This window comes from Littorina saxatilis, linkage group LG17, assembly GCF_037325665.1.
Source record: "Littorina saxatilis isolate snail1 linkage group LG17, US_GU_Lsax_2.0, whole genome shotgun sequence".
Taxonomy (NCBI): Eukaryota; Metazoa; Mollusca; class Gastropoda; order Littorinimorpha; family Littorinidae; genus Littorina; species Littorina saxatilis.
This window is the reverse complement of record NC_090261.1, coordinates 54,114,697-54,136,858: the sequence shown is the minus strand read 5'-3', so window position 1 is coordinate 54,136,858 and position 22,162 is coordinate 54,114,697. Positions and strand designations below refer to the sequence as shown.

The 22,162-nt window shown below is 41.4% G+C and overlaps 1 protein-coding gene across 9 annotated transcripts in view; it reads right to left on the bottom strand.

Annotated features, from left to right (window-relative positions):
- The window catches only part of LOC138951634 (uncharacterized), a 67,047-nt gene that overhangs the window by 9,379 nt on the left and 35,506 nt on the right, over positions 1–22,162 (bottom strand). For 5 of the 9 annotated variants that reach the window (XM_070323168.1, XM_070323165.1, XM_070323170.1 and 2 more), the window contains exons 2-3: positions 10,950–11,197; positions 5,314–5,467 (exon numbers count right to left, since the gene is read on the bottom strand). In XM_070323168.1, the coding sequence (XP_070179269.1) occupies positions 5,314–5,467; positions 10,950–11,122 (327 nt within the window). In that variant the 5' untranslated portion in view covers positions 11,123–11,197. Of the gene's footprint in view, positions 1–5,313; positions 5,468–10,949; positions 11,198–13,257; positions 13,515–13,587; positions 13,765–15,539; positions 16,087–19,703; positions 19,727–22,162 lie in introns of those variants that run through there. The other 4 variants (XM_070323173.1, XM_070323167.1, XM_070323169.1 and 1 more) reach the window with 4 other exon arrangements.

Here is a 22,162-nt window from a genome sequence, read left to right as displayed (position 1 = left end):
AATTATTGACAAAACAAAACTTACATAGGCCAGAGACTATAGAGTATACAGAGACGCTTCATCCTTCTTTGCGCTGCGGTGCGAAAGTGAGACCGGACAGCCAGCGCGCGGGAAAAGAGCCACTCCCTGCCGCACAAGGAAGTTCGCGTTTAGCGGCTGCTGTCGGCTGTGTTTATATCACGTTTATATTAACATACTGTCTGTTCTGTCCGACTGACAGTGCTGCAAAAAGTAACTGAACGAAAAAATAAGTTTGTTTGTGAACATCCTTTTTAAATGACCATAAAAACACCGCAGAAAATGGTGTAGATTAAAATTAAATCAAATTTACTTAGGCGGCAATACCCGCTGCATCGCTGTAGTATGCAAACATGATTCAAGTCAGTGTCTTTTCACGAACTAACCGTCGTTATTTTTGTGTGTTTTAGTCAAATACAAATACATACTGTATACATGGTCACTTAAGCCTGAGAAAATATGTCAGGAATAAATCGTTAACGAAATAGTTCCCGGTCAAATCGGTAACTAAGGCATTTAGTCAACTTGGCGTCGTCCCAGCACCTCTAAACTGAAATGGGTAGTCAATTGCACGGTGCTAAGAAATTATCATGTAAGAAAAACTGTAAAATACAGCAACTTAAACAACATTATTGTGACCTAGCTGACTTTAATTAAAGAATCTTGATCGATCGATGATTGTCTTATTTCTTATCGGTTGCTTCTTTCTTGTTCAGAAAGCTCTCTCTCTCTCTCTCTCTCTCTCTCTCTCTCTCTCTCTCTCTCTCTCTCTCTCTCTCTCTCTCTCTCTCTCTCTCTCTCTCTTTTTTTTCCTAGTCATAGTTATAGTAAAATAGTTTAGTCCCTCTTTAGGGCGAGGGCCAGATGCAAAAAAGCATATCTATGCTTATTCTTGTCACCCTCGAAAAATAAAGATTTGTCATTGTCATTGTCATTGTCTCTCTCTCTCTCTCTCTCTCTCTCTCTCTCTCTCTCTCTCTCTCTCTCTCTCTCTCTCTCTCTCTCTCTCTCTCTCTCACTCTCTCTCTCTCTCTCTCTCTCTCTCTCTCTCTCTCTCTCTCTCTCTCTCTCTCTCTCTCTCTCTCTCTCTCTGAGTCAGTTACACACACACACACACACACACACACACACACGCACGCACGCACACACGCACGCACACACACACACACACCGTGACACACACACCTTGACACACACACACACACACACACACACACACACACACACACACACACACATGAATTGAGATGAATTAACGAGGTACGGACCGACTGGATGACACTTTGAACAGCATCGTCACAAATATTCTAGTTTGAGAAGTTTTCGACTTTTGCGGCGCTTGGACGAAGAATAGAATCAATTGTTCAGTTGTCCTTCAAAACAAAATTAAGCCTGATGTTAATTAAACAACTGCGCAATCACATTGTTGAGCTTGTGTACAGTGTGTGTTTTCTCTGTTCTTGTAGAATACACGCAGTTCGACGCTACACTTTTTACTGATTTTGCGACATTTAACGAGAGAAAAAAAAACAAAAAAACAATCCTCACTTGCTCTCTTCCTCAGGAAATTTGAACATCCTGAAGCCTTTGGCATGTGAGTTTGAGCAATTGATGGCCAAAGACCATGCCCCGCTGTGTTTTCTTTTTGGTGCGGCCATGGTTGTGCTCACAGAGATATCTCTGTGGTTGTGCTGCACGATATCGCTACTGCTGTGGAAAGGGAAAGTAGGTTTTTACATGTTTCCGCGTGGTGGCGCCACAGGGCTTCCTGTTTCAATTTTCAGCGCCGAATGAAGCGTCTCAGTGTACTCTACAGTCTCTGCATAGGCTTAGTGGTCGACGTACAATAAATGTAACGTGTTGTATGTCAAATACCGTAAAATCCCTAGCAAACGCCCAGTATCTAGCAAACGCCCACCCCCCACTTTTGGCCAAAAGTTGTGCAGAGGGGTCACTACCTAACAAACGCCCACCCCTTTTTTGTTTTTTTAAAAATTTGTTTTAAGACATTCGGCCTCCTTTATCTACGATGTGTGCACACTGTTCGATGGTTCGCCGGTGTTTTCTTCTAATTTTTTTCTATCACAGAACGTTGATCTGTGTTTGTGTAAACAAACGGTGTGTTTATTTGTCATTAAAATTGCATAAATCACATGTTGGATCACTTTTTATTTCTTGTGAAAATGTGATGACACCTTATCTTGCAAAGGGGCGTATACCTAGCAAACGCCCACCCTTTACTTGTACCCGAAATCTGTGCAGAGGGGGGGGGATGGTGGGCGTTTGCTAGGGATTTTACGGTAATCAAACGTTCCTATAACCTGGTCTACAATTCTTTTCTTTGTGTAACATTCTGTGTGTCAAGGAAGAATGCTCTTATCCCTTGTATCAGCATGGACGGTGATTTACACCATGATTTACACCATGATTTACACCATGATTTACACGAGGAGGAAGCAATTGGAGCTGCTTCATAACGTCCGAGGTGCGTTTCTTGTCAGCACATCCGACGACGCTTGAGAAAGAAGCGCATTTCAAGTCAGGCTTTGTAGTTAATTTAATAAGACAGAGTGGCAACGCAGTACTCGAGGGACTGAATAATAGATGCACAGACGAAGTGACTGTCCCTTTTCAGAGTCGGATCTGCCTTCACAGCCTTCCCTGGTTGTTGAACATTCTGAGTACGTTTGTCAGTGAAATCGATGTGCTGTCCCATCTTGCTTTAACAATATGATTATACTGCGGCGTTTGTTTGAACTTTGAACAATACTTAGGTCAGTCCTTCTTGCCAGACTGGGTTTGTTGACGTAACATGTTCTTCGCCGTGAAGAAACACGCACACACGCATGCTCATACGCAGGAACCCACGCACGCACACACACACACACACACACACACACACACACATACACGCACACAAACACACATACACACACAAACACACACAAGCAATCACGCACGCACGCACGCACACACACACACACACACACACACACACACACACACACACACACACACACACACGCACATCCCTGCTCTGGCTTGGGCTGTCAAGTCCATTTAAATTTCCGGTTGGCGTAATGTGTCTGTTCGCTTCTTGGCGTCGTGATCACGAAAAGCATTATTATGCTCTCTTTTTATCGTGGAAACAATCTTATGTCACACGATTTGCCGATTTCAAGCTTCTAACAGGATTTTGCCCTTGATACGTTAATGGATTGCTTTGAAGTTTTCACACTGTATAGAATTGTAAGAGCGTTGATTTTTAAGTTGCCTTTCTAAAATTCAAACACGCTGTTGCAATGAACCGAATTTGCAGGTGGATGGAAACATGCCAGTGTGTTGTTGTAACTGAAGCAAAACTGTGCATGACGAAAACAGATCATTTTGACATGGAGATATATACGATTAATCCCGTATATTTTACTCAACGACCCGATCAAACCGGGGACCCGGCTAGAAGACTAACTTTTAACGCGAGAGAGAGAGAGAGAGAGAGAGTCGAGAGAGAGAGAGAGAGAGAGAGAGAGAGAGAGAGAGAGAGAGAGAGAGAGAGAGAGAGAGAGAGAGAGAGAGAGAGAGAGAGAGACTATCAACACCACTTTGCAATACTGAAATAATTTTGTCTGAGTTCGAAAGCTACAGCCAATCGTTATATATTATATCCCCTTAGGTACAGTTTTATAACATTATTGGCACATGTAAACAATATGAATTAATTCATGAACGCTACGAATATGGCAGCCTTTAAGATACATTTATTCCCCCCTCTGCTTCTTTACCTCTGTAAACTTGTAGGGGTAGTTATTTTTCGATAATGACCCAGCAACCAAACAAATAACGACCCAGCAACAGCCTGAATCCTCGATAGTGCAATGGGTTGAGAAGCTGTTCTGTTTCGGTACTACTTTTTGCGACTGAAAAGTTCCGAACGCTCTAATGTACGAAGTATACATCTCTGGAGCAAACAATACAAACATACCGCATTTAAATTAACAACTACAGGCCTGAACACATGAATCTCCATATAAAATCCATGAGTTCGGTTGTTTTCTGAATCTAGATCAGACGTTCATCACAAGCAATTTCCCAAGGCAAGTAACTCATACTTTGTCTAGCGACAAGAGTAGTTCCCCTTCTTTTCACTCAGTTTCTTCGACAACAGACTGCAATCCGACGGTCAGTTTTCAACAATATTTCATTTAATAAACAGATCACACGCAACCAAATGCACACATCTCATCAATTTAAACAACATAAAGCGGTTTCATACACTATTTTCCCCAGAAAACTTAACTTCATACAGTTTTTAACGTTGGAACACGGGTGCAAAAGTTCGTCTGCTAGTCCCATTTGACGAAAGAACATTATCCTAACCGATACCAAAACATATACAGAACACACAATATCTGCCTTTGCCGCCACAGCAGAATAACAGCATATCTGTGTACTTGATTTTAGTCCAAAATAGGAAAACTGACAAGAAGTGTTAACAGAATGGAATGATTTGCACGGAACTATACAACCGCGCATTAATCGATCGCCTGCGCATGTTGACTGGTTGAGTGAATAGGATTCGATCAAACTTTCGCAAAAAACCTCCTCTTTTCTTTGAATAACTGAAGAAAGGAGGAATAAAGAGGTTACACACCTCGTCTCAGTGATTATCAAAAATAATGGTCTCAGTTCGCGGTCATGAAAAAGCTCGCTAAAGCTCGCATTTTTCATGATCCGCTAACTTCGACCATTATTTTTGATAATCACTGAGACTCGGCATGTAACCTCTACGTACATTCCTGCTTGTGCATAGCTGGTCATTTTCACCGGTACATATCGGTAAAAGGAAGGTTGTACATATGTAATAAGAGCATCCGTAACTTAAAACAAATCACTTACAAACAGTCAAGCTGCTTCCTGTGCGGAGTACGGTGGTTTGCTTTGATTGTTGTTGCTTTTTGGGTCCAGCGGACCATGTAGGCCAAATCAGGAGGGATTTTGCTGTTGAACAAGGCTCATTTTGTAAGTGACACCTGTGACACTTATGCCGACACTCAGCAAAAGATTCCCACTCTGCACATGAATTTAAAGCAGCCAGACAGTTGATGTTTGCTAAGTCCCCGAGTAAAGGATGCTCCTAATCCATGTGAAAGCAGCCAGACAGTTGATGTTTGCTAAGTCTCCGAGTAAAGGATGCTCCTACTCCATGTGAAAGCCCAGCCATGTGGCGGTGAACACGATCGCCTACGCAGCAAAGACGGCACCTTTAAGTGTAATTATTCCAAACAAATGACTGACCTCCAGTTCGATGGGCAGGTATGCTCGCTCCCCTCGATTGGTCACAATCTCGCCCGTGCTCGGCCATTGTGCTTCGTAGATTGTGACGTCATCTTCGTCCTTCTTCGGCTTCACTCGGTTAAACTCCATCTTTTCACCCTTGATCATCCAGTATCTGCAATGTCAAAATGAAATAAAATGTGTGCACCTCTGCTCCTCTGTGTGCATCTCTATTCCTTCCTACCCCCGCATTTCTTTTTGAGTGAGTGAGTCAGTAGTCAGTCTGTCTGTCTGTCTGTCTGTCTGTCTGTCTGTCTGTCTGTCTGTCTGTCTGTCTGTCTATCTGTTTGCATGTCTGTCTGTCTTGTCTTGTCTTGTCTTGTCTGGCTGGCGGGCTCAGTGACTGGTTGGCTGGTTAGCTGGCTATCTGGCTGGATATTTGACTGGTTGTCCGTATCCCATTTCAATAAATCATCAAAGGGAGATCCCAGAAAACAATAACAACAGTCAAGTAAGACACAGGAACTAAAACCATTTTTGTTTGCCAAATCGATTTGAAATACAAACATGTAAAAACCTTCAGCAGAAAACCCCCACACATTTTCTTAAAAGAAATACAACAAAATACAAAGAAAAAAAGCTCGAATCTCTGCACCACAAGCCCTTTTTGTGCCGACATTAACTTGATTTAATGATTAAGCCTGTAAGGAACTCAAAATAACATCAACTTCCTGGTCCCAAAGTTTACACGATTATGTGTTCTTTGTGCAAACACAACATGCAAAGGCATCGTTTGAACAAATATGTGACCCTCCACCACGAAATGAGTCGCATGTCACCTTGCGCGGTTCTGGGCTGGGCTTAATATAAGTCCGGGGAGTGTCTGGTAACAGTGTGAGGGTCACCTCAGTCACAGGCTTATAACTCAAACAGTGTTCGATCTTTTCTAAAACGGTTTTCACCACTGGATAGAGCATAACAAACTCGTTAGGAAAAAGTACAAATATGAAAATCATGCAAAGGTGGCTTGCGACTCATTCCGTGGTGGAGGGTCACATATATATACGCTCTGCAAACATATGATGTCAAAAGAAAACGGGGTACACCGACAAAACACGAAGGGAAAACATCACCAGGAAGCAAAACTCTCGTGAATGCGTGAGTCCTCGCTTTAAAGGTCCTTGTCTACATTTTTATACCGAAATCGCCATTTGACCATTAAAATGCAGAGTCTATTATCTACAAATATCAACAATACACCCCCTTTCGATCAGGAAAGACGAAGCCAGGATAGCCGTTTGAAAATTCATTGTAGTATTCCAGCGTAGTACTCATAGTAGGATATCCTTATTTGGAAAATGCCAAGCGCAAAACTCCTCTCAAATCCCGTGCATTTCGTGCGTTTAAAAAAAGCTTGGACAGCGCTCCAGTGTCAAACTGTTGCTGCACTTGTTTGGGCGTGGCTACAAGCATAGTGACATGAATTTGATTGGCCAGTATTTTTAGGCAAAGCACATGTTCTCAGCAAACAGAAAACAAAATATTGGAAGCGTGAGTCACGCTACCCAAACATAAAATCTTTTTTTACATATATTTTTTTTCTATACATTTTTCCCCATGGTTCATTCATTTGACATAATTTTGTATCGAAATCTAACCATAAGATTATTGAAAAAAAGCAAAAATCTAGACGACCACCTTTAAAATAACATTTCGACAAATGGGCAGTGTCTGAATGCCGGATAAGTTGGAATGAGGTCGGTAAAGTAACGTACACGGTATGAGGATTTAAAAAAAAAATGTCTCCAAAATTGTAATCAATCAATAAACACGTGATAACAAACATGGTAACTGTGTGTTTTCTGTTTGTACACATACTTTCTCATTCACATGCTTTACCTTAAATCAGAGACAATAAACAATTTGTTTCTAATTAATAAAACGTCAGACTAACGAAATCTCAAAACAACATGATTTCCAAATATAATTTCCAGTGTTTTTCGTGAATCGGTTTTTAAAAAAGTGCTTACGCACATCTTTGCGATTAAAATAATATGATTAATCTTCTTCATATTTTTGCTGTTACTTTTAATACCAAAAAGCACATCTGTAACACTCAAACTAATTCTTTCGCCAATGTTTACTAATATGTACATTTCAATATATTTCCAAAACCTGAGCACGGTTGGGCATTTAAAGAAACAATGCTCCAATACATCAAGTTCATCCTCACAATATGTACAGTTTTTATCAGCCTTCACTTTCATTTTACACAATAAAATATTAGTTGGATAAATGTTTTGCAATATTTTCCAATGCAGTACACGTAATCGAACTTCACTAGTGACAGTGGCTGCTAAGTTCCAATACTTTTCGTCAATTTCAAATCCTAACGGATATCCAACAAATCAGTTTTTGTCAGCTTTGACCCACTTGTAAGAACTCAAGGCTGTGTACTAACCAATTATATGCACAAAAACAAAAATCTTCAATCTTGATGGATACTCACGACAAAAGCAAACACCCCCACAATCTATATATATATACGACTTGTGTCTGTGTGTCTGTGTGTCTGTGTGTCTGTGTATCTGTGTATTTGTGTATTTGTGTATTCGCCATGCACGGCCAAAGTTCTCGATGGATCTGCTTCAAATTTGGTGGGCTTATTCAGAGAGACCCCGGACACAACCTCATCGATGAGATATTTCAACACGTGCTCTCAGCGCGCAGCGCTGAACCGATTTTGGTTCCACCTCAGCTATTTTGGTTCCACCTCAGCTACCCGGGCCCCCATACCGACACACCAAAGCCAAAGTTCTCGGTGGATCTTTTTCAAATTTGGACACCGTATTCAGCTACACCCCGGACACAATATCATCGATGAGATATTTCAACACGTGCTCTCAGCGCGCAGCGCTGAATCGATTTTGGTTTTTGTGTTTATTTCACCATTATAAGTAACTCTTCCTTATCTTCTCATATTCTCCAGGTTTTCAGCGTTTACCTCCCTTCCTTCGTATGGTGCACTATAGTGTGAGTGGAGCGTCTTCGGATATTCCCGGCGTTCTGTTACTGTTACTATTTTTAGAAGGTCAACGCAGTGTCCAGAACGTAAATTGGACCCGTAAATTATCCTCACTGTAAAAGTGCAAAGGTCGAATCAATTTATAGCCACGCGAAAAATACACTGTCATCTATCTCTCTATAGATACGGCTTCTCTGTGTTTTTGTGTGTGTGTGTGTGTGTGTGTGTGTGTGTGTGTCTCTATGTGAGCAACACCTGTGCATTGTTCAGTTCTGTTTGTGATGTGGTCTGGCGGCTTTTGTGTAAATTTATGTACTGGCCATCCTTTGAGAAGCCATAACTTGCTCAGTCCTGTTTGAGTGGAGTTCGCCTCCAAAGGTGATTAACACGGTTACATTCGTCGACAAGGATGGGACTCGATATGGTCAGGAATGGCATTATGGCCACTGAATCATTTTCGTGCTGTTCCCATTCCACGAATCTGGGAGGGACCTAAGCTTGGCGGGTCCATTGTTCGGACCCGGCGAAGCCGGCGTACGGCTCTAAGTTCTTCTTCCCGGCGAAGCCGGCTACCCGGCGAAGCGGGTATTCATTCTAGTCACAAATACACACCCACAAACACACACGCACGCACGCACGCACGCACGCACGCACGCACGCACGCACGCACGCACCCACACATACACACACCACACACACACACACACACACACACACACACACACACACACACACACACACACACACACACACACACACACACAAAGGCGGACAATAGATCTTCAAAACGTATAAGTAGGACCTTTATGCGAGATTGTTGAGTGCCGGTCAGTCGGGTCAGAGACATGTTCTTTAGCACGACGGCGAAATCTGATTGAGCAGGACCATACACGGACTGTCTTGATCCGGAAATCAATCGAGATCTGCGCAGCGACATTTCATTCCAGGGAAGTTGCGGCTTTTGTACGAGCTACTGTATCCTTAGCGGATTATGACTGTATTCAGTTATTCTGCAGAAAAACAGAAATGCTGGAGAAAAACTGTTTGTTTCTGCAGCATTTCTGCATAATGTCATCTTTCGCGAGAGCAACGTTTTTTTCTGCAGTAAAACAGTTTTACTGCAGTAAAATTGAAATCAAGAATGCTGCAGTAAAACGGTGATGTTGTTTTACTGGAGAAAAACTGTTTACACTATTTCTTCAGCATTTTGGCATTATTCAGTTATTCTCCAGAAAAACAGAAATGCTGGAGAAAAACTGTCTTTTCTGCAGTATTTCTGCATAATGTCATCGTTCGCCGAAGCAACGGGTTTTTCTGGAGCAAAACATTTTACTGCAGTAACATTGAAATCAAGAATGCTGCAGTAAAACGGTGCTGTTGTTTTACTGCAGTAAACCTGTTTATACTTTTTCTGCAGCATTTTGTACTGGCTCATTATAATGTTGGAGCACGCGAGCCCCCCTCTGTCGAGAGATGGACTCATCCAGAATTACCAATAGTTGTGCGTGACACGAATGTATTTTGTCTGTCTGACTTCCTTTCCGCCGGAAGTTCAAAGTTTCAAATATAAAATTGTTCACGTTCGGCCGCCATTGTGAAGTTGAATATAATGCCCTAATGCTACACGCCTTCTGATTGGTACACTGCGGAACAAACTATTATACTATCCCAGGGGGCGACGAATACAAACGCTACTTTACAAGGTCGTTCGTTTTTCTTCAGAAAAACTGTCACAGACTATTCTGAAGAAAAAGTTAATCGCAATAATGCTGCAGAAAACCAAGTAAACATTATGCTTCAGAAAAACTGTTTTACTGCAGTAAAAAACGTAGCTTCGGCGAAAGATGACATTATGCAGAAATGCTGCAGAAAAAACAGTTTTTCTCTCCAGCATGTCGGTTTTTCTCCAGAATAACTGAATAATGTCATAATCCGCCAAGAGCCAGTACAAAATGCTGCAGAAAAAATGTAAACAGATTTTCTGCAGTAAAACAACAGCACCGTTTTACTGCAGCATTCTTGATTTCAATTTTACTGCAGTAAAATGTTTTGCTGCAGAACAAAACGCTGCTTCGGCGAAAGATGAAATTATGCAGAAATGCTGTAGAAAAGAACGGTTTTTCTTCAGCATTTGTCTTTTCTGCAGAATAACTGAATAAAGTCATAATCCGCTAAGGATACTACTGGGCTGTAGAGGAAAGAGACAAAGAACGAGGATGAAGAGGAGAAGGTCATGGAATGGAGGATTAAGGGGGGTGGGGGTGTCGAGGAGAGAAGAGAAGAACGAGTACGAAAAGGAATAGAGGGAGAGGAAGGATAAAAAAAAAAAAAGGAAAGAAAGACGAGCACGAAGAGCAAGACGAGGATGGGATAGGAGGGGGAGGGGGTTTATGACGACGACGACAACGAAAAGGACGAGGAGGAGGAAAACAGACGTTCTACTTCTAGGCAACAAATAAGAGCAGCGACAACAACAACAACAACAACAACAACAACAACAACAACAACAACAACAAAAGAGGGTTCCCGCTCCTTCGGGCTTCAAATTTTCTTTTGTCGGGCGTCAACTCCTCCACAGATGACCTCGAATTTTCAAAGGAAACATAGCAATGTGTTAACATTATACACTCACTGCAGCATCTTTGGAGGACGGAAAGTCACGGTGAAGGAGTATGTGTGTTCCACGTTGAACTTGATGGTGGTCTTCTGACCGCTTGGGAATCTTTCGCCATCTGGCTTGTGACGGACTCGCTGACCATCCTCGTGATCCTTGATCTGCAAGTTGACCTGAAAGCTGGACGTCATCCTGATGATGCGCTTCGCTGAACTTCAAGGCAGGCGTGGTAACTACTGTCTAGGACTGCGTGGTGGAAGTCAAGCCTAAAAAAACACAAGAATAAAATCATGGTTTGTTTGGTGTCTGGTTTCATCTGGCCAACTTCCACTAAAGCCTGTCCTTAACTGGGCGAAGGCGACTATGCAAAGTATAATTTGTCAAGCTTTAGCTTGTTTAGTGAGTTTTCTCGACTTCGGGCCCAATTATGGACAGGCTTTACACTGATTCAATCGCGATTACTGTTCCACTGCATGGCAGCGGTCAATCCTGGAAACTTAAACTGCAAAAACAGTGTGATGGTTCATTTCGTGTGTTGCGTTGACATCATTTGCCACCTGGGAGTCCTGGAATATCATTAAGTCTAAATGAGATTATCAGGCTTGAACACACACACACAAAATGATTTACAATTCCTTTTAGAACTGCCTGCATTACTATATTGTCCAAGTCTTCTTCTTTTGAAGCAATACACGCACGTAACAGCAAACTTTTTAGGTAACAGCTCTTCATCTATTGGCTCTGCCTTAGGCGGTTGGAGGCTGGTAACAATCAGTGCTCGAACCCAGAGTTGCATAAGAAACGTGCTGACCCCTTTGGCTGCCTTCTTCGTCTTGCCAAACAAACAACAAGTCGCGTAAGGAGAAATAACAACATTTAGTCAAGCTGTCGAACTCACAGAATGAAACTGAACACACTGCTTTTTTCACCAAGACCACATACTCGTCGTTTCGTCAGTCCACCGCTCGTGGCAAAGGCAGTGAAATCGACAAGCCATGCAGAATAGTGCGGTAATGGTCGCGCTGAGCAGGATAACACGCTTTTTTGTATGTCTATTCTTTTTAGCTTACTTAGTTTGTTTGTAATCCAAACATATCATATCTATATGGTTTTGGAATCAGGGACCAACAAGGAATAAGATGAAATTGTTTTTAAATCGATTTCGAAAAATTAATTTTAATAATAATTTTCATATTTTTAATTTTCAGAGCTTGTTTGTTATCCAAATATAACATATGTATATGTTTTTGGAATCAGAAAATGAAGAAGAATAAGATGAAATTATTTTTGGATCGTTTAATAAAAAAATAATTTTAATTGCAAGTTTCCGATTTTTAATGACCAAACTCATTCATTAGTTTTTAAGCCACCAAGCTGAAATGCAATACCGAAGTCCGACCTTTGTCAAAGATTGCTTTGCCAAACTTTCAATCAATTTGATTGAAAAATGAGGGTGTGACAGTGCCGCCTCAACTTTTACAAAAAACCGGATATGATGTCATCAAAGGTATTTATCGAAAAAATGAAAAAAAAACGTCCGGGGATATCATTCCCAGAAACTCTCATGTCAAATGTCATAAAGATCGGTCCAGTAGTTTAGTCTGAATCGCTCTACACACATACACGCACACACACACACACACACACACACATATACACCACACAAACACACACACACACACACACACACACACACACACACACACACACACACACACACACACACACACACACACACACACACACACATACACCACGACCCTCGTCTCGATTCCCCCTCTATGTTAAAACATTTAGTCAAAACTTGACTAAATGTAAAAAACAAGCGGTTTTCCAAAGATGGTAAGACAGTGTCAGGCAACCTTGTACACACAACAACTCGTTTCATCTGTAGTAAAGTCACGATGTCAAGTTGGCACTGGTGAGAACATTGCAAATTATACTTCTTATGTAACACGGTACGTGACCAGAACAAAAGGAATATGTATATATAGCCTGTCGGGGACGAATTAATATGAATACATTGACCCTCTACAATGCCTCGAGCTACGTGACCCAAATCTTAACGTCCCATCTCGCCAAAACTGCAAGTCCTAGCAAAAGTACCAGCGAAAAACATTACATTAATAAGGGTAAAACACATGCAACAACAATGTAAGTCCTAGGAAACGTAGCAGCGAAATACATTACATGAATAAGAGTAAAACAACAACACCAATGTAAGTCATCCCAAACATACAGCGACAACCATTACATTAATAAGATTAAAACCCCTACAACAACAATGTGAGTCCTAGCAAATGTCCCAGCGAAATCATTAACTTACTAAGCGCGCTGGATTTGTATCCAGTTGGCCGCTGTCAGCGTGAGTTCGTCACCACGTTCGACGAGAGATTTATTTCTCAGAGTCAACTTTGTGTGCAGACTCTCCTCGGTGTCCGAACACCCCCGTGTGTACACGCAAGCACAAGACCAAGTGCGCACGAAAAAGATCCTGTAATCCATGTCAGAGTTCGGTGGGTTATAGAAACACGAAAATACCCAGCATGCTTCCTCCGAAAGCGGCGTATGGCTGCCTAAATGGCGGGGTAAAAACGGTCATACACGTAAAAGCCGTGGGAGTTTCAGCCCATGAACGAACAAACAATTAACTTACTAAGAGTGAACCATCAACAGCAACAACAGCGCTGTATCCGTTAACAGGCAAAAACCACTTCTAGTAATGAAACACACTCACAGTCCTCAAAACGGAGATGAGATGCATAAACTGTGAATACGCTAAAAGGCTATAATACAAATAGCAACAATTGTTGTATGATGAAAGCGTTCACGCGTGCAACAATATCAGAACATTCAAGTCGAAAAGAGTGCATTCTGTGGAATTTAAATGAGATAAACAGCCCGAAGCGGAACCGACTCGAAGTGTACAAACAACCGTCGGTAATGTGTACGAGATTGAGTTAATGTGCATTGAGGAGAGAGAAAAAACCAGCTAGTGCGTGCGTGTGTTTGTGTGCGTGTGTGTGTGCGTGCGTGCGTGCGTACGTGCGTTTGTTTGTGTGTGTGTGTGTGTGTGTGTGTGTGTGAGTGTGGGTGTGTGTGTCTGTGCGTGTGTCTGTGTGTGTGCGTGTGTCTGTGTGTCTGTGTGTGGGCTTAGCGTTCGATGGAGAAACGTGCTTTTAAACCTTACAAATGTGATAGAATAATTTTGCATAAATATGCTCCATACACTTGAATGAATTGACACAGTTTCCCCTTTGAATTGCTGCATTTTAATTAATCGGTCACGGTATATGATCTTCCTAAATAGCACGCCCACCTGTAACACTGATAGGGATACCCATTTATATCATACATGCAGTGCCGTAAAAAATATAAATAGATTCTCATAAAACTCGAAACAGTAACACGCTTTTCCTCTGTCATTAGGGCATATTTTGTCGATTTGTTCAACATTTTGAATGGGCGTGAAACCCCGTAAATAAGATTATAATAATGTAAAGTTTATTTTTTTGGCTTAAATTTTGTTTTAATATTTCCAATTGTATGTTTGGTGTACGTACAGACGGTATGTTATCCCTTATCCAGGTCTGATGATGAAAGGTCCGCATGCAATTTTGGTTTGCTTTGCACGTTATGAGTTAATAAAAAATATAGTTAAACAAGTAAATAAACCAAAAAAAGCACACATTTTCACGCAGATACATAAATTAATAAATGCATGGATAAGTACATTAAGAAATGAATAAAGAAATGAGGAGAAAAAGATAAACAAATAGATAAATGAATACATATAATAATGAAGCAAGTAACGAAAATAATGAATAAAAACAGGAATGATAAATAACAAAAATGAATGAAAGATGGATCAATTTAAAATAAATAAAACACACATTCGTCGTATTACTTGTTAATGATAGTGCATTTGACAAATCTAACTTCTGGCCTTTCCTTTAGAGCATATATATAAACAAATTAAATCAGGGTCTATCAGGTGAAGCATTTTATTATTGAGATATGTAATGATACAACTATTCCCATACACACACAGACAATTCAACGATTCCAACCCGCGCACACAAACACATTTCAGAATAAGAACATATACTAACCAACACACAAAACAACACACAAGCCAAACAACCGACATATTAATGATAGAAGAATACACATTTAAAACAACAAAAACATAAACGAATGATTTAATGAATGAATGAATGTATGGATGAGGGAATGGATGGATGGTTGAAATAAATAAAGAATTAATGAATCAATCAATTGATGAGTCAATGAATGAATGAATGAATGAATGAATGAATGAATCAATCAATCAATCAATCAATCAATCAATCAATCAATCAATCAATCAATGAACAAATGAATGAATAAACGAAGCAATTGACAAACAACAACAAAAATAAACAGCAAATAAACACACAACTTCAAAGATAAAGGGAAAAAAGAAAGAATGAAAAAAAGAAAGAAGACTGAAAGAGAGAAACAAAGAAAGAAAGATAGAAATGAAAAGATAGAAAGAAAGGAATAAAAATAATAAGAAAAAAAGCAAGAAAGCAAGAAAGAAAGAGAGATGATTTCGAACTTGCTCACCAAAATTACAAGGATCCTTCCAGACCTATAACAACCACGTTTCTGCCCTACCCGCTCTTAAATGCGATTCGGAAGCTACAGCATAGTGATGGCGTCAGTATCACAGGAATAGCTTACGAATTACATTTATTTCCCATTGTGAATCAGTGTGACACTTGCAACAGCCGGTACAAAAAAGAACTGACACAGATCAATGTGCTTTTAATGTCATGTAAATGTGTGCTCTTCTACCTGCCTGTGTTCGATGTGTATAAACAATTTCAGCTCACATACATGTGTAAGTGGCGCAAAAGTTTGCATCGATTCTGTCTTCTTGTTGACGATTGTGCAAAACATTGTCGTGATATAATGGCTGAATAAGCAGTTCAATCAGTTTCTGATTCACCGATCGACCATAATTGTGTTCACACGACCCTAGATTCTTTTTTTCTTTTCTTTTTTTTGTTGACCATTCGAACTCGATTTTGCAGACTTTACAAGAAAAACTGCTCTTCGTCGACATTTGCGTGACACAGATAGCACGAGTTTCCGACAAATATAAAAGCCGCATGCGTCTCGCAACACAAAAGAAGACCGATTAAAGTTCCCGACTTACCGACCTTTATTTTTACATTTAGTCAAGTTTTGATTTGGAGTTAGCATCGAAAACAACATTTTATTTTGTTCGGTCGAATTCTGACACAATACTGAGCTTCCTGCAGTGCGCGCGCGTACACACACACACACACACACACACACACACACACACACTCCTACACACACACGCGCGCGCGTGCGCGTACGCACGCTCACTCACACACACACACACACACTCACACACACACACACACGCACACACAAACACACACACACACACACACACACATACACTGGGACTGACACACACAGACAGGGAGGGATTGAAAAACAGAAGAATCAAAATCAACGTAAACTGATATTCACCATTTTCTGTTTCAACTGAAGGGCTTTCACACACACACACTCAACCAGAACAACATTCCTACCACCACACCAGACACAGCACCCTGTCCAGTCTGTGGGCGGAGGAAAACTGATGTGCTGTCATGCACCTGTCACACTAGTGAATGATAACGAGGGACAAAAGATGACCGATGACTGTTTCCGATGGCTAGTGTCTCTTGCATCTGCTGTCTTGTCAAACGAGTCGGAACCCCTATTTAACCTTGCTGCAAACTGCTGGGAGCGAAGTGGGGCTGAGTTGAGTCGGAGAGAGAGAGAGACACACACACACATTGAGGTTTAGACTGAAACACAGAGAGAGAGAGAGAGAGAGAGAGAGAGAGAGAGAGAGAGAGGGAGAGAGACAGAGACAGAGAGAGACAGAGACAGAGACAGAGACAGAGAGAGACAGAGAGAGACACATTGAGAGACTGAGAGAGAGGTTTAGACTGAAACAGAGAGAGATGATGATGATGATGATGGAACTTTATTTTTCAAGGATAGAGGTTTAAGGCGACGCCTTTTCTTACAACCGGTCCTTACTTCTAATACAAATGTCTAATAAATGATAAACAAGTAAAGCAACATGACAAATAAATAAATTAAACGAACGACCCAGCAAACAATCAACAAGAAAGCACAAAATGACAAAGTAAGCAACATACAAATCAAAAGCGAAACATGCAACATGTTAATTGAGGTTAGAGAGAGAGAGAGAGAGAGAGAGAGAGAGAGAGAGAGAGAGAGAGAGAGAGAGAGAGAGAGAGAGAGAGAGAGAGAGAGAGAGAGATGCGTTCATGCCTGAGTGCAAAATGATGAATAGGCCTACTTAGCCTCTTAGAGTCTGAGCAGAGATTATTGGTCTGAGTATGGGCATGTTCGTTTGTGCATCTACTTCCTCAAGTCGGAGGTCAGTCATACCAAGCACTTTCCCCAGCATTCTTGCAAATTGGTATTTCAAGTTTGTTTGTTTTTGTGTTTTTCGGCATGCTGAACACGATCAAATATGTGAAGGGGCGATAACTACGCACAAACATCAGTACCTCCTTACACATTTTCAAAATATACACCATCTAAACATGTTTAACTTCACATTAATTTCATTCACAACTTTCCGTATGTTTAGTGATGAGCGGAAAGAAAAGCTGGATTTGTCAGACACGAAGGTAGAGCCACCTATCGGCGCTTCGTGTATATGTCAAGCTGTGTTTGTGTGTTGCTATTGCCAAACTATAGTCTGCATACAATATAACCACAAACAATTCCTTTAAAAGCCGTAAGTATACATCGACATAGTTCGCACATTCTCGTAAACGTCATGCACGAGTTTGTCATCTTATTGTGGAGACCTCTTCACATAACGGTAATAGCTAAACGATCAATATAGTGCCTCGACACAAACACTCAGCTTTGTCGAGTAACTATTGTCCTCGATTGCAAGCTGAATAAGTTAAACCAAAAGCGGATATGCTTAGTCACTCGTGCGGATAACCGCTCATTGTCTTCATCCTCCTGTGTAATAAGTAAACGTGCCGAGAAGAATGTAAAAGACCGAACTAAAATCTACAAATATGTAGTCTACTAGCCATCAGCGTTAAACTTTCGTCGATGATGTTAATCAATGGTGAATAAATATAAGCAAGTATATGAAGTGTCAATATATTGAGCGTGTTGCTCGCACGCAGGCACTCACTCGCGCGAGCGCTAGTGTATGCAAGCACATACGCATTCAACTTCACGCACACAAGCGGCACACAAACAATAAGGAACATATATATGCACACACTCAAGTACACACACACACGCAAACTCACAAAATAACACACACACACACACACACACACACACACACACACGCACACACACACACACACAAACACACACACACACACACACACACACACACACCGTGCTCACCATCCCATCAGTGGAAATATGACTAACCTGATGTTGATGCAAGGTTCAATTTACTAAGTCATAGAGTACTCCAGGCTGTTAGTATCAAGAGTGTCATCCTTTCACATTATTGTCGAGTCTATCCACGCTTGACCAGAGTAGCACTCGGCTGCCTTGCGCTAGTGTTATAATGAAGTAAGTGCATTATTATATCAGAAAATATTGCTATTGCATATGTTACGTAGATTTCCATTGGTCAATTGGGCAAAACTGAGCTCATTGCAACATTTCCGTCGATATCAATTTTGATATCGACGACCTCTTTATTGCTTCCCTACTTCAAAAACAAAGACACCTAAATTTAAAAACAAAAAATATATTATATGAAAATGTAATTATCCCAGAATTTAGTTGAGCAAGTGACTTATTACTTTTTGAAAGAAAAAACATTTGAAAATACTAGAAAGTACAAGAAAAGAGTGAAGAAATAATAATCGAAGAGAGGGATATGGAGCACCCAACCCTGAGAGAAATACTTTTGTAATTTCTTTACAGTGAATACAACATGTCCAGAGAAATAGCAATATATATCTAATATTGACGGACTGTGTGATGGTATCTCAAGTTCTGCTATTGGTCTGTTTCGACAGTGATATCCGGTCTCGATTTTGATATTACTGTCTCAACAGACCATAGCACTGAGAAGATATCATCACACAGTCCGTCAATATTGGGTACTGTTGGGTACTCTGCAGTCTCTGAGTGTATGCAAAGAGAGTGCCGCCTCTCTGAGCCCGAGATTGACTTGCCCTGCGGCTCATTACTAAGGCCTTACTATAGACAGTGACTTACCACAGTGACTTACCACAGTGACTTACCACTCATCAGCGTTTACGTCTCTTTGCTACCCAAGTTCTTACTTGAAAAGCGTAGATCTGTTATGCGAGAAACGAGACAAAAGCGCAATGTCTGCCGAAGAAGCAGTGGGGTCGAAACTTCCCATGCGAGCGCCTCTCGAAAACGCGGTCCACGTGCCCACAACGACCGATCCTAAAGAACCTAGACGATTTTTTTTCTTCTATCCAATTCGCTTGTCCATAGCTACCAGTTAAGTTGTCTATAACGTCCCCTTTTGATCGGTCTTTTGGGTGGTCGTTATGGCCGACAAGTTTGACTGTAATGCTGATAAAGAAATGGTAAAATGGTACACACACACACACAAACAAATACGCATCGACAAGGCTATGGCCCTTGACTGACACTCACACACCCCTGTAACCTAATACTACATCTATCTTTCCTACTTACGGCAACAAGGCCACGTGCGTTGCAAATGTCACAGCGGAGTACGAAGGTGCACACATACTAGCGTAGCCACATGCTGACACTTAGTCACACAATGCACTTGGGCTAAATAAGCAACATTAACTGTATGTGGGTTATTCTCCAGAGCTGTGTACCTTTTTGTGACATGCATTGTCAGTCCTTTAAATGATTATAGCGTATTTTAAACGGCAACTAGAATGTATTATCTTTACTTTTGTTTAGTCATACTCCAGTTATGTAGTGATACAGACATGCAACCAAAAACATAGTATATAATTGTGCCCTGCTTAATTAATCACACCAGCTAATTGCTCAAAACTCGAGTCACAAAATGACATTAACCCACAAAACAATCGTTGATAGCTAAGCAATATAACGCGAATGGTGCATGTCACACTCAAGCAGAATTGAAGTTAATTACGATGACGGACGTGCAGCCACGTCAAAACACAGGAGTGTACTGGCTGTCGCAGAAATATCCAGAGAATATTGCTATTGCACGCAGGCACTGTGACCCGCTCAGGATGTTGGCACAGCTCATCACAAAACGTTCAAATCGCATAAAAACCGAAGTTCCACAGTCACAGTCTCAGTGTATGCACACACACACACACACTGTGGGGATATTAAATCCAAAATAGTTCACAATCACAGAGCAATCATATAAAGATTCTAACAGATAAAAAAAAAATAGCCTTATAGTCCTCAGCATCGCACTTTTAAGTCATACTTGCACAGTTTTGGCGTTAACCGGTAATAAGAAATGAGAAAATACCGGAACAAAAATGGCTGCTGGTATGACCTACCGGTTGATTTTTGAACTACCGGTGTGTTTTTTTCACTGGTAAAACAACAAAACCAGTACTCTGAGTTGGACTCTTAGTGGTTCCAATGAACAGCCTACGGGTTTTTTTCGCTAGACTTTGCATCATACAAGTTTGCGTACCGGTTTAAAAAAAAATACTAGCACCATCACTGTTGCATTGAGACAAAGCACAGGTATATTATCTACATGTAAGATCATCTGCTTGAGGCCAAAGATATTCTGGACAGTGCTACGCTACGTAGATTTCATTTCACTGCGCTCCGGCTCCCCGTTGCACTTTACGTCTGCGGTGAACGAATATAAACCATTTCTACTGACAACATTTGTGTGACAATTCGACGACGATACTTAGTTAGCTATTGCTTTTCGGGTCCAGCGGACCATAATAGGCCAAATCAGGACCCCAACGACGATACTGAGACACTACTAAGGGCAAATGATTACAGCATAGCGCGGAGCACACTGTAAATTGAAGTGTTCCACTTTTTGAACACACTGTTTGTAACCAGCTAGCTGTGAACACTGTGCGGAAAACTACATAACTCTACTAACCAATGTAGCAGACTTGGTAAAAACGAAATAGTGTTCACATGTTGTGCTACTATTGCAAGTAGACGGTTCTGTAGTGTTCAACACAGTGTTCACATGTTGTGCTACTATTGCAAGTAGACGGTTCTGTAGTGTTCAGCACAGTGTTCACAACTGGTTAAAAAAAAGTATGTTCACACGTGGAACACTTCAGTTAAGAATGCACTTTACTCAGAAATGAGGATGCAATGTTTGGTAAGGTACTGTTCAAGTAAGCAATACTAAGATTGGTGCGCTCACATTTGCACTGCAGTTCTGCTCGCAGATGCAAACACATGCACACGGGATCAAAGCTGAGATGTGCACGAAGGGAAATTGGGTGTCACCCAAGTGAGTGGGAGCATGTCGCTTTCTTCTTCTTCTTCTTCTTCTGCGTTCGTGGGCTGAAACTCCCACGTACACTCGTGTTTTTGCACGAGTGGAATTTTACATGCATGACCGTTTTTACCCCGCCATTTTAGGCAGCCATACGCCGCTTTTGGAGGAAGCATGCTGGGTATTTTCGTGTTTCTATAACCCACCGAACTCTGACATAGATTACAGGATCTTTTCCGTGCGCACTTGGTCTTTAGCTTGCGTGTACACACGAAGGGGGATAAGCCACTAAGCAGGTCTGCACACAAGTTGACCTGGGAGATCGGAAAAATCTCCACACTTTAACTCACCAGGCGGCCGCGGCCGGGATTCGAACCCTCGACCTTCCGATTAAGAGGCCGACGTCTTACCACCCCGCCACAGCGCCCGTAGCATGTCGCTTTGAGATTTGTGGTGATTTCAACCAACCAGACCCCGCGGCTGGCTTCAACCCGTTTGGGTGGCACTTATTTTCGCTTCATGCATCTCAGCCCGAAAATCCAGACGCTTATCAGACCATAGACCATTATTATATCCTGGACCGCCAACTAGCTCTCTCTCCGCTCTTTCTCTCTATTACGAGGTAGCGCCTCTCGTATTTAGGAACCTACGCTTACATGGCCTTTCAGAAATCAGGGGGACGTGATATCCGGTGTCATTGTCACTGGATATC